Below are 27,799 nucleotides of genomic sequence, written 5' to 3'. Positions count from 1 at the left end.
CTCTATGGCTTTATTTATACACTGAAATTTAAAGTTGATCTACATGCCTACCCCAACTATAAATCTGCCATCACATTTTAAATTTGTCTCCCCCTCCAATGCAACATGGTTTTGCAAAGGTGCAAAATTACTTTTTTTTTTGCTTTTCTTTCCTTAATGAATAAGACCCACAGTGTGTAAAGATTATAATTGTATATTAATAAAATAAAAATAAACTTGCCAGTTATCTCCAAACAATATTTTATCACATACATGTGTTTCTTTCTTTTTTAATACACGTTTAGAATTTTTTATACATTGTGTATATTGTTTTGATACAATCTATAGCACTGTCATTCGCTCTTCATTGATTGTTCTTATTATAGAGGCAGCAAACCTCTTATTAAGTAAAGTCTGGCACAGGAATTCTCCAACGCATGCGCAGTGTAAGCTGGCTGGTAAACCATACACCCAACCGCTAACATTGAAGCGTAAAGTGGGCGTGTCTATGTCTACCTTTCCTCAGAGATCCGGGTCCGCCCTAAATGACGTAATTTCCGGTATGGCTCTCTCCGCTCCCTTTCTGTGTCCCGGAGCGGAAGTAGGCCTGTGAGAGTGGGCGAAGAGGACGAAGCTGTAGTCTGTGTCAAGATGGCAGGAGCCGACGGAGATGACTCGCTGTATCCAATCGCGGTTCTGATCGATGAGCTGAGGAACGAGGACGTGCAGGTAAGGAGCACTCATTAGCTGACCCTGTGCCGGGTCCGCATCACTGGCCATTAACGTGTATCTGACTGCCCTAAGCTTTCATTCATACAGCTCTGTGCCGGCAGCTGTCCTCCGGGTCATAGTGCCCGTGGGTCACACATGTCCTGGGAATGAATGAGTATATATATATATATATATATATATATATATATATATATATATATATATATATATACAAAATCCGCTGCTCAGAATCTTATGGTGCTGCGCTTTGATTTCATGGTGTGATGCACATGCATATATTAGACCTGCACTGGTGTGAGGCTGTACTGTGGGTAGATTGGATGTATATATGTGAATATAAATAAGCTAGTGTATAGATAGCCGGATTGATAAGTCCCTGTTCAATACCTAATAATGTATTTCTGGCAGCTAATTGTTTTGGGTGCTTTTTTTGTCTTGCAATTGGTGCCCTTCATTGGCTTCTGAAGGCATCTGTCACCTGGGAGACGTGTGTAATACAGTGCAGCTTTACAAAGGAATTTTAAACTAAAATAATATAAAGTCCCATTTGCTCAGAAGTCTTCCAAGTAGCATCCCTGGTATGCAAATGGATCCACTTGAGCTTCCTGAGTTGTGCTGTTTGTTCTCTTAGCCTGTACAGCACAGGTTGGCTTCCCCTCTCTGTTATGACCCCATGCTGAAATTCCTTGCATGCTGGATTGTTTCCCCTGGCTTGTTAACACCAGAACACTATGTGCTTCATTATGAATAAATGGATAAACCTCATGGGTCCTGGTGATGGGTCCACTTTAAAATGATGGCTCCTAATCTCTAAAGATGGCTTAAAGTAAGGTTGTTATTGTTTATATGGAGCCAATCATATTACACCTTGCTGTACAGAGTGTGTGTGTATGTGTATATATATATATATATATATATATATATATATATATATATATATATATATTTCACATCAATCCCTGTCCCATTGGAGTTTAGTCTAACTTTTCTACCACATACATAGTTATTGTTTAGTAAGGTAAACAAGGTATTGTGTACTGCTCTAACAAGTTTTTCATTACAAATTAACACATCTATTGTCCTCTATAGAACAAACTATACTGACCTACTACACACACTAGGGTCCATTGCTTTCAGAAGGCAATTAACCTACCAGTAAGTTTTTGTACTGTGGGAGGAAACGGGAGCACCCGGAGGAAAAAGATGCAAACACTGGGAGAGCATACAAGCTCCACACAGACGGGGCCCTGGTTGGAATCACCCCAGCGTTGTGAAGTAGCAATCCTAACCACTGTGCGACCATGAGCTAAAAACTGATTACCAATCTTGACCTAATCATTGCTTGTGTGGTGCTTCAGACCACTAAACATGACCTGGAATAATTAAAATTCATCGAGTGATAACAATTATATGTGCTGTTATTGCTGACTGTGATGTACCCCATAATATCCAGTCTCTGTGGCCAAGTTGGATAAAAGGAATACAGTGAGATTGTAATTTTGCGGACCCTAGGAAACTGCAGATTTTCAGCCCTTTTCAGTTTATGCATGCTTATTGGAAATTATGACATGCTCCATATATTTTGAATAATTATGGTGTTCAATATAGGTCACCAAATTGACTTTATAATTAGAAATTATTTAATTTTTGAACTTCAACCTTGATAAAATTCGAGCTATTAACGAATTATTGAATTCGTTATTTGGAAATTGAAATTGCAGTGCTTTGCTGTCTCAATATTCTGTTTTGTTATTGGATTTATTTAATTATCTATACATCTAATCATTGCAATACTTTGGGACTGAGAGCTTTGGTGTCTTAAGCTGCCCACACATGGTGCAGTTTTGCTTAATAAATGTTGTCCATTGTATTTTTTTTGTTTATCAAATTGACTGGCCTTATTCTTAAGCATGATCAAAAACTGATCGGACCAGGTTTAGTTAGACCAGTACACATATGCATATGTGGGATCCTCCGCTCAAAGTGGAAGAGTAGGCTTGCATGGAAAGCATTATGATCGGGTTGTTTGGTAATACCAAGCAGCCAGATCACAACGTTGGGTACCATTATGGAGTTTGAAGTACATTTTGGTTTTATATTATGAATTTGATCTTGATATGGACATGTTGAATTTGGTGGTATAATATGTATAGGAGTGAAACAGATCTGTAACTTAAATCACTGTTAACATCCTAGTTTAATCATTGATGCAGTCCAGTGACTTGTGTTGTGAGATTGACTTCCATAAAATATGTCTGTTTACAGTTAGAAATTGATACATTTCTAACTAAGCAGATCTCTTATGACATTTAATAAAGATTATGTTCACATAAATATATTCTGTTATTTGTTTCCACTATGTTTCTAATGGAGCATAAATAGATGTGCATGCTACCCTACATCCTTCATCCTTATGTAAAATCATATTGGACCAAAGCACTACATGCATTTAGATGCTGGTAGAACTTTAGTCAATGTATGATGCATCTTCAGTTCTGTCATGGTATGGAGAATTTGAATTTTTTTGTGTGGATATTATGGGAAAGTGATTATGATGGAATCAACCACAACTGACGGCCTAGCATGACACTGATATTTTTTATTTTTTTTTCATTGTGGCAACAGTTTTGGAATGCTTGTGTGTGTGTGTGTGTGTGTGTGTGTGTGTGTGTGTATATGTACACACGCACTATATGGAGAAATATATTTGGCCACACCTGTTAATTATTGAATTGAGGTGTTTCAATCAGACCCATTGACAGAAGTGTATAAAATCAAGCACCTAGCCTTGCAGTCTCCATTTGCTAACATTTGTGATGCAAAATGGGTCGTTCTGAAGAGCTCTGACTTCAAGCGTGGTACTGTGATAGGATGCCACCTTTGCAACAAGACAATTCGTGAAATCTCATCTCTGCTGGATATTCCACGGTCAACTGTAAGTGATATTATTAGAAAGTGGAAGTATTTGGGAGCAACAGCAACTCAGCCATGAAGCGGAAGACCACGTAAATTCACAGCAGCTTGAACGGCTGCTAAGGTGCATGGTGCGTAAATTCAACAACGCTCTGCTGATTCCATAACTGAAGAGTTCCGAACTTCCACTGGCATTAATGTATGCACAAAAACTGTGCAGCGGAAGCTTAATGTGATGGGTTTCCATTGCCGAGCAGCTGCATGCAAGCCTCACGTTACCAAGACCAATGGCAAACGTCGGATGGAATGGTGTAAAGCACACAGACCCTGGACTGTGGAGCAGTGGAAACGTGTTCTTTGGAGTTACAAATCACGCTTCTCTGGCAGTCAGATGGGCGAGTCTGGGTTTGGCAGATGCCGGGAGAAAATGTTACCTGCCTGACTGCATAATGCAAACTGACGTTTGGTGGAGGAGGGATAATGGTATGGGGCTGTTTATCAGGGTTTGGGCTAGGCACCTTATTCCCAGTGAAGGGCAATCTTAATACTTCAGCATACCAAGTCATTTTGGACAGTGCTATGCTTCCACTTTTGTGGCAACAGTTTGGGGAAGGCCATTTTCTATTCCAACATGACTGTGCCCCAGTGCACCAAGCAAGGACTACAAAGACATGGTTTGATGAGTTCGGTGTGAAAGAACTTGACTGGCCCGTACAGAGTCCTGACCTCAACCCCATTAAACACCTTTAGGATGAACTGGAACAGAGATTGTGAGCCAGACCTTCTCATCCAACATCAGTGTCTGACCTCATAAATGCTCTACAGAATGAATGTGTACAAATTCCCACAGAAACACTCCAACATCTTGTGGAAAGCCTTCCAAGAAGAGTGGAAGTTGTTATTGCTGCAAAAGGGAAACAACTCCATATTAACATATATATATTTGAATACAATGTCATTACGCTCCCTGTTGGTGTAATGGTTAAGTGTCTGAATACTTTTGTCCATATAGTGTATATAAAATTAGTGTTTTTTTTTGTTTTTTTTTATTTGCATTTTCCACATATATCTTCGGAACGCGATGTGCTCCAGGTCCTCTTCATTTGTCTTCACACTGGAATTGCGCATTTGCAGTTCTTCGAACTGCACATGCGCACAGACATCTCTGCTCTGTCTCTGCAACTGCAGAGAGCGAGCGGTAAGTGACAGGGAGGGATCATGTGATCCCTCCACTCATGCGCTGTCCAGCTCTGCTCTTCGGAGCAGAGCTAACAGCACTAAAAACTTTCAATTATGATAATGTACGCGCTGGCATGACAAGTTTCTGAAAAAAATGTTTTTTCGGAACTTGTTAGATTGCTGGTGACTGCTCCCAAAAACGAAAAGGAATGCAAAGCAGCAGATATCCACAATATCTGCTGCGATGCACCCTTCTTAAATATGCGAGGGACACAGAGGGACGTTTTTTTAATGGTAAGTGCACGATAGTGCGCTATCATTATTTGTTAAATATGCCCCTTATACTTGGAGAAATGCTCAAAATAATGCTTCCTCCTAAAGTCATTGGGAATCTCTACTATACTATTTAATGAGGCGGGTAATGCTCAGGGCAGGGTGAAAATACTGGGCTAAATTTTAAATGCAACTTAGATATTTTAGGCTTGGTACTCCGTATTACAGAGAAACACCTTCGCTCCAAAATCTCAAGTGCCAAGTAATCTGGATAATAGATTGCATGACAGTGTGTGTGCTCTCATTTGTTTTAGGGATATAATTTAAACTGTTGACCGTCATAATATATTTTAAAAGTAATGCTTTGCATAAATCAATCTTTTAATTACAGTGACTTTATTTAACATCAGTCAAAAACATTTTTCCTCTGGTATTGACTATGATTTCCAATTAAAATGAAACTCTAGTTTGTTATATTAAACACTTGTGTGACTTTGATATTATACTATATATTTCCAGGGAGACTTTTCTACTTAGCCATTGCTCTAAACACATTGTGATCCATACTGACTCGGTAGGCCTTTGAGCATTACTGTCACAACTCTTGTCCTGTTAACTGAATGTAATTAATACTCTCCCTTCCATTTTAAATTCTTGCATCAAGAAATATTCCTTTTGTATATATTTTTTTTAAAATAGGGATGTTTCTATTGTTAAATCTTTCAAAATCATCTACTGTTCATGGTGTTACCCTGTGGTGGGTTGAGCTTTGCCACCATGTTTGTGTTGTGTGTGTGTGTTTTTTTGTTTTTTTTTTACGTTTTGTTGCTTTAGAGTCCGTAACCTGCTGTTACTAACCACTCCTAATGGTGTTACTTGGCCAACAGTGTGGTGCCCCTAGTTGTACAATAGGAGACGTCTGCACAGTCTACTATTGAGCTTGCAGAGCTGCCTTCTCCTTTTCCCAGCATAGGAGTTGAACATGTATCCAAAAAATACTAAAATGTGTCTTAAAAATTGTTACACACTATTACACGTTATTTAATAAAACAACCCCTGCAGCATGTGCAGGGAGGACAGAAGATGGACCTGCCACACCTGTAAAATGGGTCAATTGGCAACAGTGCTCTTTGTCTGATGGTAGCCTACGTGCATGTACTCTGCTCTAAACAATTTTACTATGACACAATGGTTACAATGGCAGTTTCTATTATTTTCAATGCGTTGAGCACATTGCAGTGATTAGAGAGAAAAAAGGTAAAAATAACGGTACGTTTATTTTTTTTAGACTTTCTGTTTGCACAGTTATGTCTAAAATATAGGTGTCTGTTTCACATATTGCACAATTAGCCTCCAGAAAACTGAGAACTGCTGACTTAGCATCTGTAACAGCAGAAATACATTTTCATTACATCCATTGGGGCAGGGACTGATGTGTGTGAGTTCTCAGTACAGTGCTGCAGAATTAGTGGCACTTTATAAATAAACAGATGATGATTCTTAGGACAGTTTTGTATGGTTGGCAGATAATAAATGCTTTAGGTGGGCAGCGCTGTCTGGTTGAGAGTCGGGCAGGGGTTAGAGATTTTACAGAAGGTGAATTTAGAGAACAGTTTATATGCTGTCAGATGGACAGGAAAGGTATGGGCTGAGGCAGTAATTGAAATCTTGTTGTGTTGTTGTGAAATCATCTGACATATTGTCTTAGATGGAACAAAGGCATTTAATGAAAACTTGTGTTAAGAAGTATTTGTGTTTACTAGTATTGGTTTTTCATTCTCTGTTTCAGTAATTTTTTATTTGTTTTTATTTCAGCTGCGTCTCAACAGTATCAAGAAGTTGTCAACTATAGCCCTGGCCTTGGGGGTAGAGAGAACTAGGACGGAGCTACTACCATTCCTCACTGGTAGGTATTTCGTAGAGCAACTCTTCAGATATATTAATGTGGTCCTTACATTTTTAGGGGGGAAATCTTATATATATGAAAATTACTGGTAACCCACCCCCTGAGCCCCTGAAGACTGCCGTGATCTTATGATTCACTTTCACAATCATGCATCAGTTCTGTATGATACATGGTAGGCTTGAAGGACCTTTCCCTTATTTTGGAAAATCTTCTGCATTTAGTCCCAAACCATCCACATACTGCAACATTGCAGGTGATAGGTAGTTGGCCCCAAAATAACAGTAATGCCTAATAATGGTTTTGTTATGGCCATCAGGCATGTACTGGAAAATATAGTTGTCTACCATTGTGTATGTGGTCATCTGAACGTAATACGAGGCCCTAGGCAAGCTGGAAACATCAGACACTTAACATAATTGCCAAAACCGCAGCTTCTCTTCCTTTTCTTCCACCTTGTGTCTGACTTAATGGAGTAGTGACTCTGCAGACCTGCAGTGTGCGATAACCTGCAAGTATCGGCCATCACTGCATCCCTCTTACTCTCTGCATGTATTCTTTAGGGAATCGCTATTATCATTATTATACTGCTCCCCACATTCACACCTGGCTGCTGTGTAGCTGAAATCACACAGACCAGGTGTAGTTCCCTTACTGTTGCCTATTGGCCTTTCTCTAAAACTGTTAACTGGTTGCTTAATGCTCTGTGAAGCCCTGGTGTTCTGACGATCACTACAACACTGTCCAGACATCATTGAAGTGAGAAGAATGGGTCAAAATGGGGAGGAAAGATCTGACATGGAAAATAAAGCAGTGGTGTATTTCTGGATATATTGTCACCATGTGGTAGTGCCTATACTGGAATGGCTGAGTGGTGTGTCACATTTATTACTAAGCTTTCTACATTGCTGTACACATACTGCTCCAACATAAGTCCTTGTGGCATGTACAGATGGTAGATAAAGCCTGCTTGTGAGAGTGTTCAATCTGAAGCTGGTGTCACACAACCATATTGAAATTTCATGCTTTCCCAGAAAAAAGTACAGCAATCCAGTGGGTGACACACTGCAGTAAATGGGTAATCAATTATCCTTGTCACATGGTTTGCCCAATCAAAATCCTTTATGCAGCATTTCAGCAGCTGAATGGCTGTGGAGTGCTCCCTGTGTGAAAGGGAAGTAGCAATTCCCATTTACTAAAGTATGTCACCAAGCACAGATTTATAATGCTATACTTTTCTAAACGGAAATCGAACCACGTGTAATGTGCTCATGTAGCACCAGTCAGAGCGTCTGTCTATTTACACCTCCTTCTGCTTTTATTATTTACTCTTTACTAGTGCTGGAAAATAAGTCTCTCCCTATTTTAGGCTAAACAAATTCACATAGAACAAGCCTATAACATTCTGTGTGGTTGTTAAGCATAGGCCTGCACAGAGCTGTATGGGATGCCCTCTAAGGTGCCGGGCTGAGAGGCTGATTCACTGTCCAGTGCAGTGCGACCGTTGCCTGACCGTCTGTCGCTCTGCCCCGCCCCTCGCTGATGACACATCATGTACCTCCTATTTAGGAAATGTCTGCTATAGTACTGGCAGAACCCACAGCCTCCAAAGAGGTTCCATATTAAATTAACCATGTAACTATTCATTTCCTGATTGCTCAACTTATAGGGGCAAATGGTCCTAGAGCCCTCCCCAAAGTACTGTTATTGGGAGGGAAGGTGTTTAGTACAAGGATTGTTTAACATGGAAAACAACTCTCTTCTAATGTACTTTTATAGATATTTTTACATATTTATTTGCCTAAATTATATTTTCCGTCTAGTGAGTTCAATGTAGCTGTTTACTCATTTTGTTACTGTTCTTGTTCTTGGGGAACTGCCATACAGTTGCTGGTTCTGCATTGGTACACATGAATAATGTGGATTATGTCTTTGGCGGTTTACTTTCTTTCATTGTGTGTGGCTTTTTTTTTCTTCCAAGCTGTAGCTTTTGCTTGTGCTATGATAGCTGTCAAATTAAATGTTATAAAAGCATTTACGGTAAAATCGTCATGAAATATAGAGGAACATTTTTAAGAATACTGGTGCACATGTACTACAGAAAGCTACTGTAACCCTCACTGCCTGAGCATTTTGGAGACCCTCAAATCAAGTACAGGAAGTTATTATGATCTGATGAGACCATGATGTTGCTTTCTGGTGTCAACTCTAGGAGCTAAGTTTGGCATGAGCCCTAACACTGCCCGCCATAACAATAACACACTCTATCATGAAGCATTGTGGTGGGATCATAATGCTATTGGGATGCTTCATGGGGTGGCCAAATAGATGTCTCAATAGATAAATAGTCTGCATGAGACCTGGGCCTTGAGAGAGAATGTATATTTCAGAAGGAAAATGAATACAGCAAAATATAACTTAGAGTGACTTAAATACAGAGCAAATCCATTTCATGCAGTGGCCCAGTCAAAAGTCAGACCTCGATCCCATTTATGATCCATATAATAAGTTGAAAATTAGTGTTCATTAGCAGATCCCATCCAACCCAGTGAAGCTTGAGGAATTTTGCAGAAAATGGGTGAGCATTGCAGTTACCAGATGTGAAAAACTGGTAGAGACTTACCCAAGTAGACTGTAATTACTGTTAAATGTGTGATGGTTGAAAACTTCAATTCTGTTTTTATTTTAGAAATTGGTTATTTTTGTTTCTTAGAGAGTTTTGGGTTGATCAGTTTTGAGGATTTAAAAATGAAATCCATTATGGTCCTATAATGTAAGAAAATGAAATGCCTTTAGCACCAGTGTGTGTGTGTATATAGAGAATATATATTCCCTTTCGATCCCTCTCAATCTCTGGATGTAGTTATCGAATGTTTGTATATTGCTTCACTTGGTTCGTTTAGTCTGCATTGACATATCTCAGACGTTTACATGCTGCTGACTATTATTTGTGGTGAATAATTTCAGCACTTTAGAACATATATAACAATATGAATGCATACACTTCTCAGCACAGTAGCCTTTCATTGTTTGTGTGTTTCTCATCATTGCAGATACCATCTATGATGAAGATGAGGTGCTTTTGGCACTGGCTGAACAGCTGGGAAGCTTCACCACTCTGGTTGGAGGACCAGAATTTGTGCACTGTCTCCTTGTAAGTACCCATTTGGTTGATTTAAAAGTAATTGTGACATGTTCATTGTCCTGTATGCATCTGTTTTCTCTTTGTTACAGCTGTTGAAATAACATTGTGATGAGCAACACTGTCATACAGAAGTGCCTTAAATTATATAGCAAAAGATTAAGGTTTATTGTACTGGTCAGTGGAGTAACCAGAATCCGTACTATCAAGCTGTACACTCTTGAGAGTCCAGTTTCTATGTGTACCATTATGCAAGGGTGGCTAGTGTAGAATTCAGGAGTCCGAGACTTTAACTTCTCTGGATCACTGCAAGTTTGCATTTATAAATCTTAAGTAACATCCTTTTTTGTGCCATCATGGCTCATATTTGATCAAGCAGAAGTGTGTGAGCGTCAGCATTTGAAAACTGCTTTTTGCAGGCTATTTGGGGTTGTTGTGGTATAATGTATGTGGGTTTTTTTTTTTTTTTTAATCTCTTGTGAAAGATCTATAGGCAGTTCTTCCTTATCTGTATAGTCTCTATTCTATCATGAAATATAAAAGTTGCTAATGTCTTGTCCCTTTTTGTCCTCTGTTGGCTTCAGCTACAAAGCTTGCATCTGGTTCCCCACTTCCCTGCCAATCTAGTTTGTGCGTCAGCAAGTATAGCTGCCAAAGTCTTGGATATCTTGTGAGCCTTTTCCGCCTTCTAGAATGAGCGGCTTGCAAGTTTTGTGGGTATGGTGCCATCTGTGGGGCCCTACTCTCCTGGCTCCCGTCCCAAACTTGTGTTCAGTTTGGCAGCTCTTAAATATTTTTATCAACGTCACCAGCTCGGTTGAAGCTAATTTATGTAGGTTGGTAGCAGATGCTGCTTGAACAAAACAGGCAGCACCAGGTGGTCTTTTAAGTATACACATAATAAGCTTATGGTGTAGTAGGATTTATAGTAATCTGTGGGTGCTCAGACTTTGTGTATATCCTATGAAAGTTTTGAAAGTTCTCATAATCCAGACACAGGGAAACTGCACCTAATTGGTCAGAAATTATCCTGAGATTCTTTATGTGGGTATCTGGCGCCTGTCCTGCGTGGCTGAATGTTTTCTGGACATTTTAATCTTTCTTGCCCATGATGGTATATAACTGTAATGGGCAACCTGAGGCTCATGACTCCTGATGTACAGATCTCGTGGCTTAGACAAGTACAGATAATTGGCTTTCCAAACCTTTAACCTTTGACATTATGTATTCCTAGAGTGAATATACTTTTCGAAAGCATAAGTGAATTGACTGTAATTATAACTGGCTCACTGAGTGGGCTAAGGCAGAGGGTGGGGGGAATTCCTAAAGTTGCTGAGGAGATAATTTTGTTTAGCAGAGCAGTACGTGATTTAAAGGAAAGTGACGTTGGGTTAAAATTATACATGGTATTTAAAACGAGATAGCTAGCAGATTGTCGGATGTACTTTAACCTCTTAGATGGGAGCTTGTTTTTGTTTTCATTCTCCCCCATCCATTCACCTATATGTACGTGGGTTTTGGGTAAACCTATTATAAACACCCAAGAACCCTGGTCCCGTTCCTTTTGTAGTCCACCAATTCTATACATTATACTTTCATGTACTGGTGTAGCAGAATTATGCCAAAAGTACATTTACCATCCTGCTAGCTGTAGGCATTCACTTTTAAAAAAGGGGTTATAGGAGGGTGACACTACCCTCAGATAGATGCAGTATATCTATTATAGGGACAGGTTATGTGGCGATTTTCTGACTATACTCTCTCTCTATTTGTATTCGAGTGCTATCTCACAGAAACAAAGACTATGGTACCAACATCGTCTTAAAATCAAGCAAAGGCGGAGCTCTCCTACTAAAGTTCACCACAAAATGGCCACCCTCCACATGTATTTTTAATATTCTGATTTTTATTTATGCTCTGAAATTGTTTGGCTGTAGTGTCATTAAGTTATGGTTTCATGTTTTTATTTCAATGTGATCTTCATGGTAACATTAATACAACATCTTGTCTGTGTCTCACGCGGTTGTGATTTGTACAGAACAGGTTTCCTGTGTTTGTGTGCAGCCGCCCATAACACGTCCTTGTATGTTAACAGCCTCCTCTGGAAAGCTTGGCAACCGTGGAAGAGACGGTAGTTCGTGACAAAGCAGTGGAGTCCTTACGGAAGATCTCGCATGAACATTCTCCTGTTGACCTTGAAGCTCACTTTGTGCCGCTGGTGAAACGTCTGGCCAGTGGAGACTGGTTCACGTCACGCACCTCTGCATGTGGTCTCTTCAGCGTGTGCTATCCTAGAGTATCTAGTACTGTCAAAGCAGAGATAAGGCAGTAAGTCCAGCTTGATGGGAAGTCGTTTGTTTAGGATTTAGTTTTTTGATGGGTTTTTTTTTTTTTTTTTACATCTGTGTGCTAGGTGCAAAGTATACATTAGTTTATAATATCCTTAAGTTTAAATATGTCATTACTCATCTGAAACTGAAATGACTGCGTCTTGTGGCTGGCCTGTACTGAGTTTGCTGTAAATGATGCAAACCAGACTTATCAGTTTCGTATTATTTACTATACTTTATCTCAGGAATAGCATAATCTTTTACTGTGTAGCTATAAAGATACTAAATCACTCAATCTACTAAATTGTCAATGAGGTCTGCACAGCAGCAGGTTCATCCAACAATTGTCAGTTTGTTTTGCTTTCCTAATTATCACAGTTCTAATAATTTAGTGTTGGTAACTGATGCACATCATGTAGAGATGCCACAATGGGTGATATTTCGATGTTTAATAAGCATGCGATTCTTTTCCAGACACTTCCGCAACTTGTGCTCTGATGACACTCCAATGGTACGACGTGCTGCTGCTTCCAAGCTTGGTGAATTTGCCAAAGTCCTTGAACTGGAGTATGTGAAAAATGACATTATTCCTCTTTTTACCAACCTGGCGTCAGATGAGCAGGTGAGTAATGCGTTATGTTCTTGGCAACAGTTCTGGTAGAAGCTGTAAACACCAGAACTGGCCACATATAACTCAGCCAGGGAGCTAAACATGGGGATCACTCTCCAGTCTAGATACGCAGTCATCATCAAGTCTTAGAAGATCATCTGTCAGGCATTGCGATTATTTTGAGGCCATAGACACAGCAATAAATGTGAATTCACCGATCTCACCTGCAATATTGCAGTGCGTATATGTATGTGCAGCAAGTGTAGTTCCTGGGCTGACAATTAGTTGGTGTTTTCTGTCACCACAGGACTCTGTACGACTGTTGGCAGTTGAAGCCTGTGTCAGTATTGCTCAGCTCCTTCCTGAAGAGGATCTTGAAGCGCTAGTGATGCCTACACTCCGACAAGCCACCGAGGACAAATCCTGGCGTGTCCGTTACATGGTTGCAGACAAATTTTCAGAGGTAATTAAGGTGGTTATACAAGTCTCCATTAAATGTACAATCTACAAGGTAAAGAGTGCTTATTGCACTCATTAGTTTTAATGTCAATAGGTAAGTAGATGGAGCCAGTAAAAACTGTAGCTAATCAGTAGATTGCACCATTCTAAAGACTACACTAGCTTATAGTCTGTACCAACATTCTTATGTGCACTAAATCAGACCATTTACATTGAAATGTCTCTAAATCAAACAAGTCCCAGAATAAAAACTAAACCTTGTCAAGGGATTCCCTCATTACATCCACCCATTACCGGTTACAGGACTTTTTTCAGGCTGCACCTAATCTATGGAATTCTCTCTCTCGCACAATAAGACTCTCCTCTGGTCTACAAACTTTCAAGCGTTCTCTGAAAACCCACCTCTTCAGACAAGCTTATAATATTCCTCAACCACCATCTTAACCTCACTACATTACCCTATTACCACCTGTTGCACAATTTCACACAAGACAACGACCCCTTGACCAACATTGTTGTGTGACTGTTGTTATCAGTCACTTTTACCTTTGCAGTCTGGCTGGGCCGAAATGCAAAATGCAGGTTTAACCTCATGTGTCAAACTCCCATTGTCCCATAGATTGTAAGCTTGCGAGCAGGACCTTCTCACCTCTTTGTCTGTTTTATCCAGTTTGTTTATTAGTTTACTGTGTTTGTCCCCAATTGTAAAGCGCTACGGAATATATAAATGATGATGATTGATTATCTTGATCCATATATAACATTAAGTGTAATTAAACTTTGTCAGGATGTGATAAACCATGGTATTTTGCTGTCCTATTGTAAATTGTAAGTAATTTTATTTCTTACCAAAGATGCAACTAAAACTCTAATCTCACCTCATGGACCACAACCCACTCCTATCTGGTAGTCTCCTCAATAGTTTGTCCCTGCTTCATTCCCTCATTCTCCAGCAAGACTGATCCTCCTCTCTCACCATTTCACAACTGTTCCTAGCTCCTACAGTGGTTCCCCATATTCTCCAGGATTAAATTCAAGTTACTTGCCCTTACCTTCAAAGGCCTCAACAACATCACCACCCTTTCTTTCAGCTCAACCCTCAACTCAAAATATTCTCCCTCATGCCCTCTTTGATAAGCACCTCTTACTCCTGACTACAAGACTTCTATGTTCTATTACCAACCTATACAATTCCCTATAATGACCGGTCAGACTATCCCCCAGTTTTCAGATCTTTAAATACTCTGAAACCCCACTTCTTTACTAGAGTCTACGGTCCCACATATACTACTCACACTAGTACTCCTTCACAACTGTCACTTATTACACAACAGTTGACTGAATTATCAAGAAAGCATTTTTGTCAGTGAATGAAATTCCTCACACTGTGTTTCAGCTTCAAAAAGCGGTTGGTCCAGAAATCACGAAGAATGACCTCGTACCTGCGTTTCAGAACCTTCTGAAAGATTGTGAAGCAGAAGTTCGAGCCGCAGGGGCTCACAAAGTAAAGGGTAAGCAGATGTGCCGAGCATTTTATAAACCCATTTACATTTTTATTTATTTATTTATTTTTTTTCATTTTTTTTTAAATTCATGGTGGAATTTGAGAAACTTTATTACGCATTGAGTTTCATTTTTTGCCAAAATGTGTCAATTTGCTTTGCTTTCCTTTAAAGATATACTACTAAACATCTTAAGTTTTTGTTACATTAGAATATACTAGGGTACAGCTCTTTTTATATTAAAACCAGACTTCTGTTAGTAATTGAGTATTCGTATTGAAGTATCCCACAGTTGAACCATTCTATGAGGTAGCTGGTTATATACAGCTTCAAATAGCTTAACCACTTCTCAGTCGCCCACTGCCTTTATGTCAATGTGGCAACCTATTGTGAGAATAGATCTGAACAGGTTCCTGCCCCCTCGATTGCTTGAAACAGCATTCAGTGTGACTGCTGTGCTACTGTCAGGTGTGTTCAGGGACATCCTCTGATAATGGTCTTAGCTCCCCTAACCTCTCATAGCAGCTTACATGTGTACTGCTTGAGATGCAGACAACACTAGATACAATAGTGTGGGTGTGCAGGGAGAGGGGTGATCAGACCATCTTACTATAAAGGGTCACTGAAAACTTTAAAAAATGTAAATTAATTTTGTTCCGTAACACCCACTCGACAACTGAACATGAAAATGAAACTCCAAAACATGAAGATTTAACCTGGCCCCTAGGGGACAGTTTCTAATAAGTGCTGGAAATATGCATAAGATGAACTAGTTCAGATCATTATGACAACATATTATTTAGAAATTGATTTAGGTCTTCCATTCTGCATGTGTTTTGCCAAAGTCAAAGCCTATATTTAACTGTCCTAACCCGGCTTGCTGTTGAATACTCTTATATAGACTAGTCTACATCGGTGCCAGTACGTCTTCATGTAATAAACTTACACTTCCTGTTTGTCTTAGAGTTTTGTGAAAATCTGCCAGGTGATGGAAGAGAGACAATCATAATGAACCACATTCTACCCTATGTAAAGGTGAGATTGCATTAATTTCATTCAAATGGTTTATTACTGCAGTAACACTTCATGTCGGGGAAGCTGAATGAGTTGTGACTTCCCATCCCATAATAGTCTTCAGATATGGCGATAACGAGGTACACAGCCTCAGCGATGTAATATACATCGTCTACGTGGCGTCTGTCAGTTACAATGACGGCTACATTATGAAGGAAAACACTAACTTCAGTATACGGAGGCAGATAGTTATATTCTGTTATTCCAAAGAATACAAGGGTGGCCTTTAATGCTTGCCAGTGAGTATACTGTATTCTTTATGTTGGAAAGGGGGAAATAGTTCTTGTAAATATGCAAAGTTTAGTTTTACTTTTCCCGTCATATACATTACTGAATATTATCCACAAAATCTGATGTTCAAATTATTGTTTCCTCTTAAGTATAAGCTGCTCTTTGGGACTAAAGTGTAAGGGGCATCCATAGATTGCAAAAGAATAGTTTTATATATTGAAGGTGGAAAAAGAAAACCTAACCTTTGCATGCTTGTGGTAAGTGTTAACTTGTATGTAGGTCTGTCATGGCCACTTCCTTGTTACTCCTCAGCAGCAGGAAATCTCCAAAATATACATTATTGTGTGGAGTTTGTATGTTCTTCCTGTGTTTGCGTGGGTTTCCTCCCACACTCCAAAGACATAATGGTAGGTTAATTGGTTGCAATCAAAAATTGACCCTTGGCTCTGTCTGTCTCCCTCTCTGTCTGTCTGTGTGTGACTGTGTGTCTATTAGTAGGGAATTTAGACTGTAAGCTCCAATGGGGTAGGGACTGATGTGAATGAGTTCTCTGTACAGTGCTGCGGAATTAGTGGCGCTATATAAATAAATGATGATGATGATTATTTAAAATTCCTCAGTGTAATGTCCCTCTAATGAAGATTGGTGACATATTTACATACTAGCTGAAGTACCCGGCGTTGTCCATGTATAAATCTTCCAAGATATTAAGTTATCAATAAGTTGGATGTAATTGTCAACCTTTTAAAAATAATTAGCAGCTTTTCCAGCACACCCATGAGGTAGCTGCCCAGTGTTTTTGTTTTAATATAAAATATCATCGAAGCCCATCCAGTGGAAGGGCCAGAACAGGCTCCTGGGTCAAATTCTGCCTAGTGTACAACAACGGGAGGTCCGACTGGGACCCTAACCCCTCTAAACCCTGGCCAGAATCCAACTGGACGCGTTGGTTCGCACACTTGAGTTGTTTTACAATTTTGCTGAAAGTAATCATGTTGAAGCCATTGCTGCTTTCCGATGAGATGTAAAATTAGTATATAAAGGTTAGCAATATTTTGGATTTTGTAGGTTTGCACTGTCCATATATATATATGTGTGTGTGTGTGTGTATATACATAACAATCCATGTCCACTAGTTTGGCGTGTTAGACAAGGTGGTTGAATCTAAGCATCATTGTAAAGACAATGTAAATCTCATATGCCTTTTTATTTTCTTTAGGAACTGGTGTCCGACACAAATCAGCATGTGAAATCTGCGCTGGCTTCTGTAATCATGGGATTATCCACAATTTTAGGCAAGGATAATACAATTGAGCACCTCCTACCTCTCTTCCTAGCTCAGCTGAAAGATGAGGTAATGTTTACACTTTGATTTCTTTCTCTTGCTGATCTGAAGATTAACACCTGTAAAATGTCACTGTTACCACCTGCATTTTTCCTAGCTGTGCCTTTCAGAAATTGTTTCAAATTCAAACTGCCCATTATCGCATTCTTAGGTTTCCGGTCCGCGGTTAACCATGAAAAGTGCGCCTTATTGACGGTTATACGGTGCCGCAATAGTGCAAATTTTCCTTTGCAACCCTATAAGGTGCGAACGAAAATCCACGTTATTGCGGTATGTGGATCGTTCCAGTGCATTACCGCGGACTGGAAACCGAATTGAATACCCCCCATATATTTATACAGAGTTTACTGTGTTTGCAGGTGCTGTTACTGTGTAGCTTAGTGCAAGCCCTATACTTTACTAATGAAACAGAGGTGAAAGCCTTATATCAATTCTCTTCAGTATGTGTATATGTTAATATCGGCTTTATATGTATTTTACTATGTGCCTAAAGAACAGCACACCATTAGTGGCATTACATCCCCCTGTACAGCAAACGTATACAGTTACATAGAGTTGAGAGGCAACTCGCTTGAAATTTTGTTAATTTTTCCTTGCAGGCTAAACGAGCATATTGCAAAGCTCTTCATAGTTTTTACTTAAGCTCTATGGTAACTTATTCTAGAACTCTCATACAGAGTAATTGCTGGACTTTTGTACTCCTTTGCTGAATTCGGTATTCAGATAACGAGAGTGCGAGACTGGGGGGGAGCCCTCCTATTTACTGTATGTGGTGACTGGACTTGATTAACGAAAACGTCACCAAAGGTGGAGGCCATATAAAAACTGGAAGAAGTTGCCATGGGGTGTAGCTAGACATTTATGGGCCCCATAGCAACATTTTGGAAGGGTCCACATATACCACCCAAGGGTGAAAAAAAACACATACACATGAGTCTTTTAGAGGGAAGACGAGGTGCCAGCTGCACCCCTAATGGTAGTCATGCCTTTCATGCTGTCCATTGCTTTTCCTGATCAGTTTCAGTTCCTGTGCTCTCTCTACTGCTCAGTTGAGCTATAACATTTATGAAATTCCTCTCTCACAGTGCCCGGAAGTTCGACTGAATATTATATCTAACTTGGACTGTGTAAATGAAGTGATCGGAATACGTCAGCTCTCTCAGTCTCTCTTACCAGCCATTGTGGAGCTGGCGGAGGATACGAAGTGGAGAGTGAGGCTCGCCATCATAGAGTATATGCCTCTGCTCGCTGGTCAGCTGGTAAGTCTACCTGGTACAGACCTGCCCTTAGTTTTGCACACACAGCCCCTGTGTTTTTGGGGAAAAACATAAAATGTTTATTACGTTTTATTATAGTAATGCTGTCTATACATTTTTCCCAAAAGTTTTATGAATTGTTTGTTTTAGTTCAACTGTAATATTGTGACTATCGGACAACAGTAGAATTTGGTGGTTACTTTAGAAGACCAGTCCTGTTTTAATATATCTTTATTTGTGTAACTAATTAACTGAATACCTATGTATCTTATTGCTATGTAAATGTGTGTGCAATCTACATTTAACCCCTTTTCCTGACTTTACAGGGTGTGGAGTTTTTTGATGAAAAGCTGAATTCTTTGTGTATGGCTTGGCTGGTTGACCATGGTAAGTGCTTCAAATGTGTCACAATAATGTCATTAATTATGTCTCTAAGTTCCTGGCTGGTTTAATCAGTCTGCAATTCTCTTATCATAATGAGGCTTAGCGGGAACTGCAGTTGTCATCGGTGGGTTCATTTGGATTTCACATAAGCACATTGATTTTGGCAGTTATCTATGAGAACACTGAATTGGCTGCTCTAGGTTTGCTTACTAATCCTAATGGCTGGAGACTTCCAGTTCTATAATGTTATATTCAATTATTAAACCTTATAAAGAAGTAGAGGCTCCAAATCTTTTCATCAAACATGTCTGGTGCAATGAAAGCTTAATTTCTTCACTATGTCATCTTTCAGTTATAATGTGGATTATATTTCAAACGTTTTACCCTTGGATTTTTTTTACACAACTGCAGTCTGTGTACTTTGTTTTATGTTGGAAATCTTTTTGGAAAGCAGCAAGACAGGTGTTAAAAATAGTGTGTGTAGAGTCACTTACACAGCCTTGGCCTACTGCATATGAAATCCCTATCTTTCATTTATCCCCTTGTAATATTGTAAGGACCCCTGATCATTCCCCTCCCCACTTTGCTTTTACTCTATTTTTATTGTTCCTACACTCATGGCCAAAAGTTTTGAGAATGACACAAATATTATTTTTCACAGTATCTTCTGCCTCAGTTTTTATGATGGCAATTTGCATATACTCCAGAATGTCATGAAGATTGATCAGATGAATTGCAATTAATTTCAAAGTCCCTCTTTGCCATGACAATGAACTTTATCCCAAAAAACATTTCCTCTGCATTTCAGCCCTGCCACAATAGGGCCAGCTGACATTAGGTCAGTGATTCTCTCTTTAACACAGGTGAGAGTGATAAGGACACATGAATAAAGAATGGTACCAAAACATCCTCCAAGAGCAACTTCTCCCAACCATCCAAGAACAGTTTGGTAGCAATGCCTTTTCCAGCATGATGGAGCACCTTGCCATAAGGCAAAAGTGATAACCAAGTGTCTCGGGGATCAAAACATCAAAATTTTGGATCCATGTCCAGGAAACATTCCAGACCTTGAAAACTTGTGGTCAGTCCTCAAAAGGTGGGTGGACAAACAAAAACCCACAAATTCTGACAAACTTCAAGCATTGATTAGGCAAGAATGGGCGGCCATCAGTCAGCATGTGGCCCAGAAGATGATTGACAGCATACCAGGAATGAATTGCAGAGGTCCTCAAAAAGAAGGGTCAACACTGCAAATATTGACTTTTTGCATAAACTTAATGTAATTGTCAATAAAAGCCTTTGATACTTATGAAATTTTTGTAATTTTTACTTCAGTACACCATAGCAACATCTGACAAATAGGTCTAAAAACACTGAAGCCACAAACTTTGTGAAAACAAATACTTGTGTCATTCTCAATACCTTTAGCCATGACTGTAGATGGACAGTCTCAGCAGTCCCTTTGAGCAGTAAGAGGTGGTATAAAACAACACACTGTCACCCTTCTCTCTGTTCTTGGGCTCATCTGTGGGTGTAGTGTATCTGCCTAGTGTGAGGAGTGGTCATCCTCCCCTTTGGGCTCCTTGTAGCATTGTTGGTTTACTCATCCTGGTAACTACTCCTGTGCAGGCAGGCTGATCAGTGCAGGACCTTCCTGTGATAAGTCCCACTGTTTTTACTGCATCTATTACATGGTTTTGAAGTTCTAACTGCCCTGGTACGAGGCAGAGTTTCTATAAAAAATGTATTGGTCCTTGCCCCCTGCCCTCTCCCTCCAGGTTGGCCCGAGAAAAGGGTATTGCTCTAAACCAGGGTTCCCAAACTGTGTGCCATGGCTCCCTGTGGTGCCGCGGCGATCTCACGGGTGCCTCAGGCAGGGCCGTTTGTAAGCAAGGCTGGGGAGTTCTTGGTGTAAATACTTTGGCTTATGGAGACCCTAAGGGTGCCTCAAACTGAGACAGTTTGGGATCCACTGCTCTAAGCTCTCATTAATGTCCACATTGCTGCCCTGTGTGTTCAGCGCTAGCTGATGCTGCCTCTCAGATTTTAAGGTGTTTTTACAAAGAGAGAGCCATGTTGGGTCTCTTCTCTTCATTTACTTTGTCTTGTACCTGATTCTGAATGTTTTTACAGGGTTCTCCCTTTGAGTCTCTCACTTGATTACTCTCTTTTGTGACCTGCCAGGTGGTTTTTATCTTTTGTTTTGGTTAGATGGGTCTCTTAGTTAGTGACGCTCCCGTCACTGTTTGCACCTGGTCTTTCTTTAAAAAAAAAAAGTAGACCTTTTATATAGTCTCATAGTTCCAACCTAAGGTGTACTCAGGTTTTTATATCAACCAGAAGTTAGTGATGCCGTCCTTGTTTTTCCTGCCTTTAAAAATACATTTTATGTCTATTGTACAGGAATCGGAGTTTTGTCATTTAGATGGCCGATGTGTAATCTTTATTAGCTATAGGAAAAGATGGGGAAGCCTCCTCTGGCAATCTTCTGGTTCCTCAAAAGCCGGCTCTGTGGGTGAGGGTACCTTTTCCCTCTAGGCTGGTGGCTCTGTACCAGGGCAGTTAGTTCTCCTTATGCTGTGTGTCATCGAACCTATGTCTGGTGCAATGTGGTGCAATGGAGCTTCATTCATGAAATCACCAACTGTTATTTTTTGGGGGTTTTTTTGTTCTGTTACAGATGTGAACTTTTCAGTCCCTTTTTATTCAGGATTTCAATCTGCATTCATATTTGTGGAGCTGCCCTCTTGTCTTACCCTGCACATTATGTCTTAATTTTATCAAGCAAACATTGCCAAAATATCAACCTTTTTTTTTGTTTGTTTTTTGTTTTAGTAAGTATATTTATATGGAAAGAGTCTTTTTTTTTTTTTTTTTTTTTTTTTTTTAAAAAGGAGGTTTAGAAATGATTTTAAATTGAAGGTCTGCTTCCACTCTATATTGTGAAATATTTGTAAGATCTGAACCTGTACTTCAAACTGTTTTCTATTGCTCTATTTATAATTGAGGTTTATTTTATCTGTTAATCCGCAGTAAAATATGTGGAAATGGCTTATTCGGCACAGTGAATCCCACTTTCACTTGCCAGACATCAGTTTCTGACAAATTGTGTTAGACTGTTGTGTTCTATATGTAGAAAAAAAAAAAAAATTACAATTGTAGAATGCCTGTATGGCAATATAGTGTAAACAATTCTTTTGAAAACTAATTTTGTCCTCTTCCCTTCCCCTCCTTTTCAGTCTATGCCATCCGAGAAGCAGCCACGAACAATCTAATGAAGTTGGTGGAAAAGTTTGGCGCAGAGTGGGCCCAGAATACTATTGTCCCAAAGGTGCTGGCCATGGCAAATGATCCCAACTACCTGCATCGAATGACAACGCTGTTCTGTGTCAATGTACGTTTTCTGAATCCCTAGCTGATACAACAGTTGCCTAAATATTGTGTCAAAATGTAGAATTTACATAACAGCAGAGTTTGACGTATTTAAATTAGCGGCCACGTTTCCTACAGCGGACTTTGTGAGCCATCTGTTGACACTCTGTATTTGACATCAGAATTTTATTGAGCTATGTGCAGGACCCTGGGGAGCTATCTTCTACTCCATCATTGTAATCTGGAATAGTTTAAAGCACCTCTTTGTTACCTGCTGGAGCACGATAGAAACAACTAATATCTGTTTTTGGCAAAGAACAAATATGAAGATATGGCTAAAGGTAGCCACACATATTTTAATACCATCATTTCATTCAATCTGATTAAATTCAAACCTACAAATGAAAAACTATAGTATTGTAATGTCAATTGCATACTGATGGGATCAACAAATGCAATTGTTTATTCTGAAACAAAAGAACAGAAGCATGGCTTGTTTGAAAGATAATAAATAATTAAAATTACATAAAATGAGAGTTGGGGAATGGTTAAATACACAACATATAATCCAGTATGTTAGTGCTGGATACCCGATTACCTAAACAATAACTTTCCCCTCTGCTGATAACCTCCAAGGTATCCGCTCCCTGACTTGGCTCTGTGCTGGCAACAGTGACTGAGCTCATGAAACTTTATATACACAATTGTGCTGGTCTCAGTGTGAGTAGCACATGCAAGAAACCTATGTAAAGTGTGCCAAATATTCTGTTTTGCAGGTGCATGTGTTTTGGGAGGGGGTGTTTGGTGGTCTTACTGTCATGGTTAATGAGGATCATTTTATTGTATCTGCAGGCTCTATCTGAAGCATGTGGAAAGGAAATCACCACCAAACTGATGCTGCCTATTGTATTGAAGATGGCAGCTGACCAGGTGGCTAATGTACGTTTCAATGTGGCCAAATCTCTGCAAAGGATAGGACCAGTGCTGGATAGCAAGTATGTATTTACACTGAAATCTTCACTCCTCAATGTGTTGGCGTAGTCTGTATCCCGGCTGACTGTAGTCACCATTTCAATAGTTAACTTCCGGTTTGTAGCAGACTGAAATCATATACTTGTTATGCTTTAACTTCCTAACATTGCAGCAGTTTAAGATATAGTTAATTGTTCAAGCAGGAAGTTTTGCTGAGGCTGCTTGTTGTGTACTGCAGCGAGCAACTCCTCTTAACCACCATTTCTAAATTGCAACCAGCACCTTATCTTGCTGCTTTTGCACACTAACAGTCAATTGGAGATCATTTCCATTTCATTGAACTCTGATTAAAGTTGGCTGTAACTGGAAGACGCATCCAGAGCTTCATCCACTTCACAGCAGCATCAATTCCTTTATCGCTGACTGTACCATGGGATAAATAATGATCTTTGGTCATAGCTGGCCAAATGTCATAAGCTGATCAATAAACATTACAAGAGGTGAAAAGGAGGCATGAAATAACCAAAGGGGGGCTGCCTCACTTACACTTTCTACCCTTGTGTGTGTATATTCTCTCTAGCATTTGCAGGAAAATGTTCCCAGAGACCTACACTAGAATTAAGAATGCATTTGCTGTATTGCAGAATCCTTATAATCATCCTTTAATGAAGACTTAATGGGACATTATAAATATTGCATGTACTATCTATTTGTGTTTCCGCAGAATGCTAGGAAGTGGTAAAGTATTTAGAAGGTACACTTTTATGTGTTTCAGTGGTTTAGGTATTGCATGCCAAAACAGTATTATAAGGAAAGAGAAATGAAAAGTAACTATCTGCAGCCTTCCTTTAAATAGCATTTTTTCTCTTTTAAAACCACTAAGTGTTTTGCTGATTGAGACACTGCTATGTATATGTAACGTTTACAATCTGAATTCTATATATAAACCAGATCCCATTCATGTGTGTTTGATATATTCTGTATTTTATTTAAGCACATTACAGTCAGATGTGAAACCTGTACTGCAGAAGCTTGGTCAGGATGAGGATATGGATGTGAAATATTTTGCACAGGAAGCAATGACTGGTAGGTTCTATGTACATGTCTTCCCATTCATTTTTCACCAATATAGATTTAAGCCACCACTATCGCTAGGTATCCACAGATAGAGAGATAGATGGGGATATGGATGGATAGATGGGTAAAACTATAGATATGTAAACATCCATTGTACACTTTTTTTACCACGGGCAGCCAATGGGGGTTGTACTTTGCACTAACAAGTGAATAGAGAATTTTTAATATGTTCCATTAAAAAGGAAAAGTCTTTAGCTAGACGATGAGGTCACACATTTACAATAGATCACACAGCTGTTCTAATACACGCAAAGGTGCTATATTTCTAGAGATGTCTATCTCATCAGTCTCCCCGCATCAGCAGCATATATATACGTCTACCTCCGCTTGTTTGAAAGAAGAAATAATTTGCAGGTGCAAAGGGTATGTCTCCTAGCAGGCACGTGTGTGTTCCTGCAGGTTTGTATATGACCCCACATTTGTGAATACACGTCTTTTCTGTACGTGGCCTATGTTAGAACACCTCTTACCTCCCCAATCCCGCCTCTTCAGGCACAGCAGATATTAAGTGCCAGAATCTGCATAAGGGCACATGCTGAGTAATTTCATACAACATATGCTAAGCAAACTGGCTCAAGTCCCACTCTACGGCTGCATCCTAGGCTAAACAGATGATTGGCCTACCCAAAGGCTGCAGTAAGCCCATCCATTAGAAGAAAGTGGTCCTACTGATCAACTGATGCACAATGTGACCATTTCGAACACTAGATTATTGCAGAGATGAGTGGAAAATAGAAACCCACCTTTAAACATTGATGGTCCACTTGTACAGATATCAGGCGGTAAACACAATAGACAAAAAGTGACGAAGGGGAAAGTGATACAACCACTTTAAGAATGCACTGACATCAATGGAGGAGGAAACTGCACAAATTGTTAGCAAGAGGGGGGGAAAAAAGCAAAAATGGATGGTGAATTTTGTTTACAATAATAAAGACACTTAAGCATCTATCCTCCAGCGTCTAATGTGTAGTGTCTATAATTGAGAAATGGTCTATTTAAACCGTTTAGATCAGGGGTGGGCAAACCAGTCCTCAAGGGCCAACAACAGTTCATGTTTTTAGGATTACTGACCCAGCCAAATAGATTAACTCAGCTGTGCATGATTAAAGAAATCCTAAAAACATGAACTGTTGATGGCCCTTGAGGACTGGTTTGCCCACCCCTGGTTTAGAGTCACTATCAGAATGCACCAGAGAAAATGCACACTCACCAAAAATACTAAGTAATGGTGGTGGTAGTTATTAGATGTTGCTCACTTGTGTAGCTCTGTGTTTTCATTTTGCCACAACTATTAAGCTCGCTCTCTTTCCTTGCAGTCCTTGCCTTGGCATAAGAAGAGTATGCAGACAACCACTTTCCCCCATTGTTTGTTCAGTATGTAGTAGAACGATTGTTTTGAAACTCTGCGGAACAACCTTTCAAGACCTCATGGAAACATATGGCAACTACTGTTGGAAGACCACATTCCCTGCACATGTGCCTCTTCTAAAAGACTTTTTTTGTGTTTTTAATTTTTTTTACTACATTATTTATGCATTTCCCGTCTCATGTTTTTTATTTGCAGTTCAAAGGGAGTCTTGTTACTGGTGGTGGTCAGTGCGTTGTATTGGTGTTTTTGGTGATGAGCTAAATAGATAGGGACCCAGGCAAACTATTGCCAGATTGCTTTAGATATCAAATTATTAACAGATTGCTCAGAGGTAAACTATCGGGAAAGCAGTGTTTTGGCCGAACGTCACTGATGGCCATTGTAAGGTATGTACTTAAGAGACTACTATCTGGCCATTGGTCAATAATATAACGGGGAAATCAAGAGACTGACAGATCTGTTGTCTCGGTCATTTTAGGTGAATAGGAAAAACACTAAATGAAAGATTGATTTCTGACTTGATTATTGTCAGGGGTGACATTGAAAACTGCAAATGTGACCAGTGGGCATTACTCACATGAGCATAGCTTTGTGTGATTTCTGATGTTTAGGAATGTAGCTGTTGTATGCTTCCTACTCTGTTCCTCTAACTTGATATTTCGAAGTCCGCTGGAAGGGTCCACCCAGCAACACCTTAACTTTCTGTTTTATTTTTCCCTATGTTGTTGGCACTGGAATGAAATTGTAAGACTGCGATGGTCAGTGCTTTGCATGTCTGGCATGATCGAGGGCAGTGCTCGCCTTCTGACAAGCAACCTTTTTCTCTTTGATGTGCTGTCTGCTTGAGGAAGATCATGGCATTCCATCTTTGTGTTTATTAGCTGGTCTGCTTTGCTTCCCAATGCCTGGACAAAGGTTCCTCTCATTTTAAAATAACCCCTCTCCCCCATCTGTAGACAAACAGCGTGCACCCGTATCACCCCAAGAAAGCCTTTTATTAAAGTGCAAAAACTAGCTGAAGTCCTCCTACTAGGGACATTCCTTGAAGGTTAACTCGATATTGGCTGTAGAAATAGTGTCATGTAAGTGCTTGATTAAAAGGAAATAAACATTATTCAATTGAAGAACATGCTTTCTTTTTTTATAGCTTGGTGAATTTGTTTTTTTGGGCGGTTCATGGTAGCAACTAATCCTCCAAACCAGTTAACGAACATGAGGTACACTGTCCACCAAGGCGCTTTTTTTTATTAATATATATGATTACATATTCTGCAGAGTGATACACATGTATCATCATCATCATTTATTTATATAGCTCCATCATATTCCGTAGCGCTTTACAATTGGGGACAAACATAGTAAACTAATAAACAAGCTGGGTAAAACAGACAGAGGTGAGAAGGCCCTGCTCACAAGCTTACAATCTATGGGACAATGGGAGTTTGACACATGAGGCTAAGTCTACATTTTGCATTTCGGCCCAGCTAGGCTGTACAGGTAAAAGTGACTTATAAGCTAAATGATCCTGTCACACAACAATGTTGGTCAAGGGATAGTTGTCTTGAGTGAAATTGTGTAACGAGTGGTAATAGGGTAAGCTAGTGAGGTTAAGAGGGTGCATCATGTATAACAAG

At 39.6% G+C, this 27,799-nt stretch overlaps 1 protein-coding gene across 1 annotated transcript; it reads left to right on the top strand.

The window, feature by feature from the left end:
- The first annotated feature begins 528 nt into the window (after positions 1 to 528).
- PPP2R1B (protein phosphatase 2 scaffold subunit Abeta) lies at positions 529 to 27,296 on the top strand. The gene is made up of 15 exons (XM_075190880.1): positions 529 to 708; positions 6,892 to 6,982; positions 10,033 to 10,133; positions 12,217 to 12,449; positions 12,926 to 13,073; positions 13,369 to 13,524; positions 14,917 to 15,031; positions 15,987 to 16,057; positions 17,547 to 17,681; positions 18,758 to 18,931; positions 19,255 to 19,315; positions 22,552 to 22,706; positions 23,537 to 23,679; positions 24,651 to 24,742; positions 26,113 to 27,296. Exons 1-15 carry the CDS (start codon positions 631 to 633, stop codon positions 26,127 to 26,129), a joined length of 1,770 nt encoding a protein of 589 aa, XP_075046981.1. The 5' UTR covers positions 529 to 630; the 3' UTR covers positions 26,130 to 27,296.
- Positions 27,297 to 27,799: the final 503 nt, after the last annotated feature.

Source organism: Mixophyes fleayi, chromosome 11, assembly GCF_038048845.1.
Source record: "Mixophyes fleayi isolate aMixFle1 chromosome 11, aMixFle1.hap1, whole genome shotgun sequence".
NCBI classification, from domain to species: domain Eukaryota; kingdom Metazoa; phylum Chordata; class Amphibia; order Anura; family Limnodynastidae; genus Mixophyes; species Mixophyes fleayi.
This window is presented reverse-complemented; position numbering and strand designations above follow the sequence as displayed.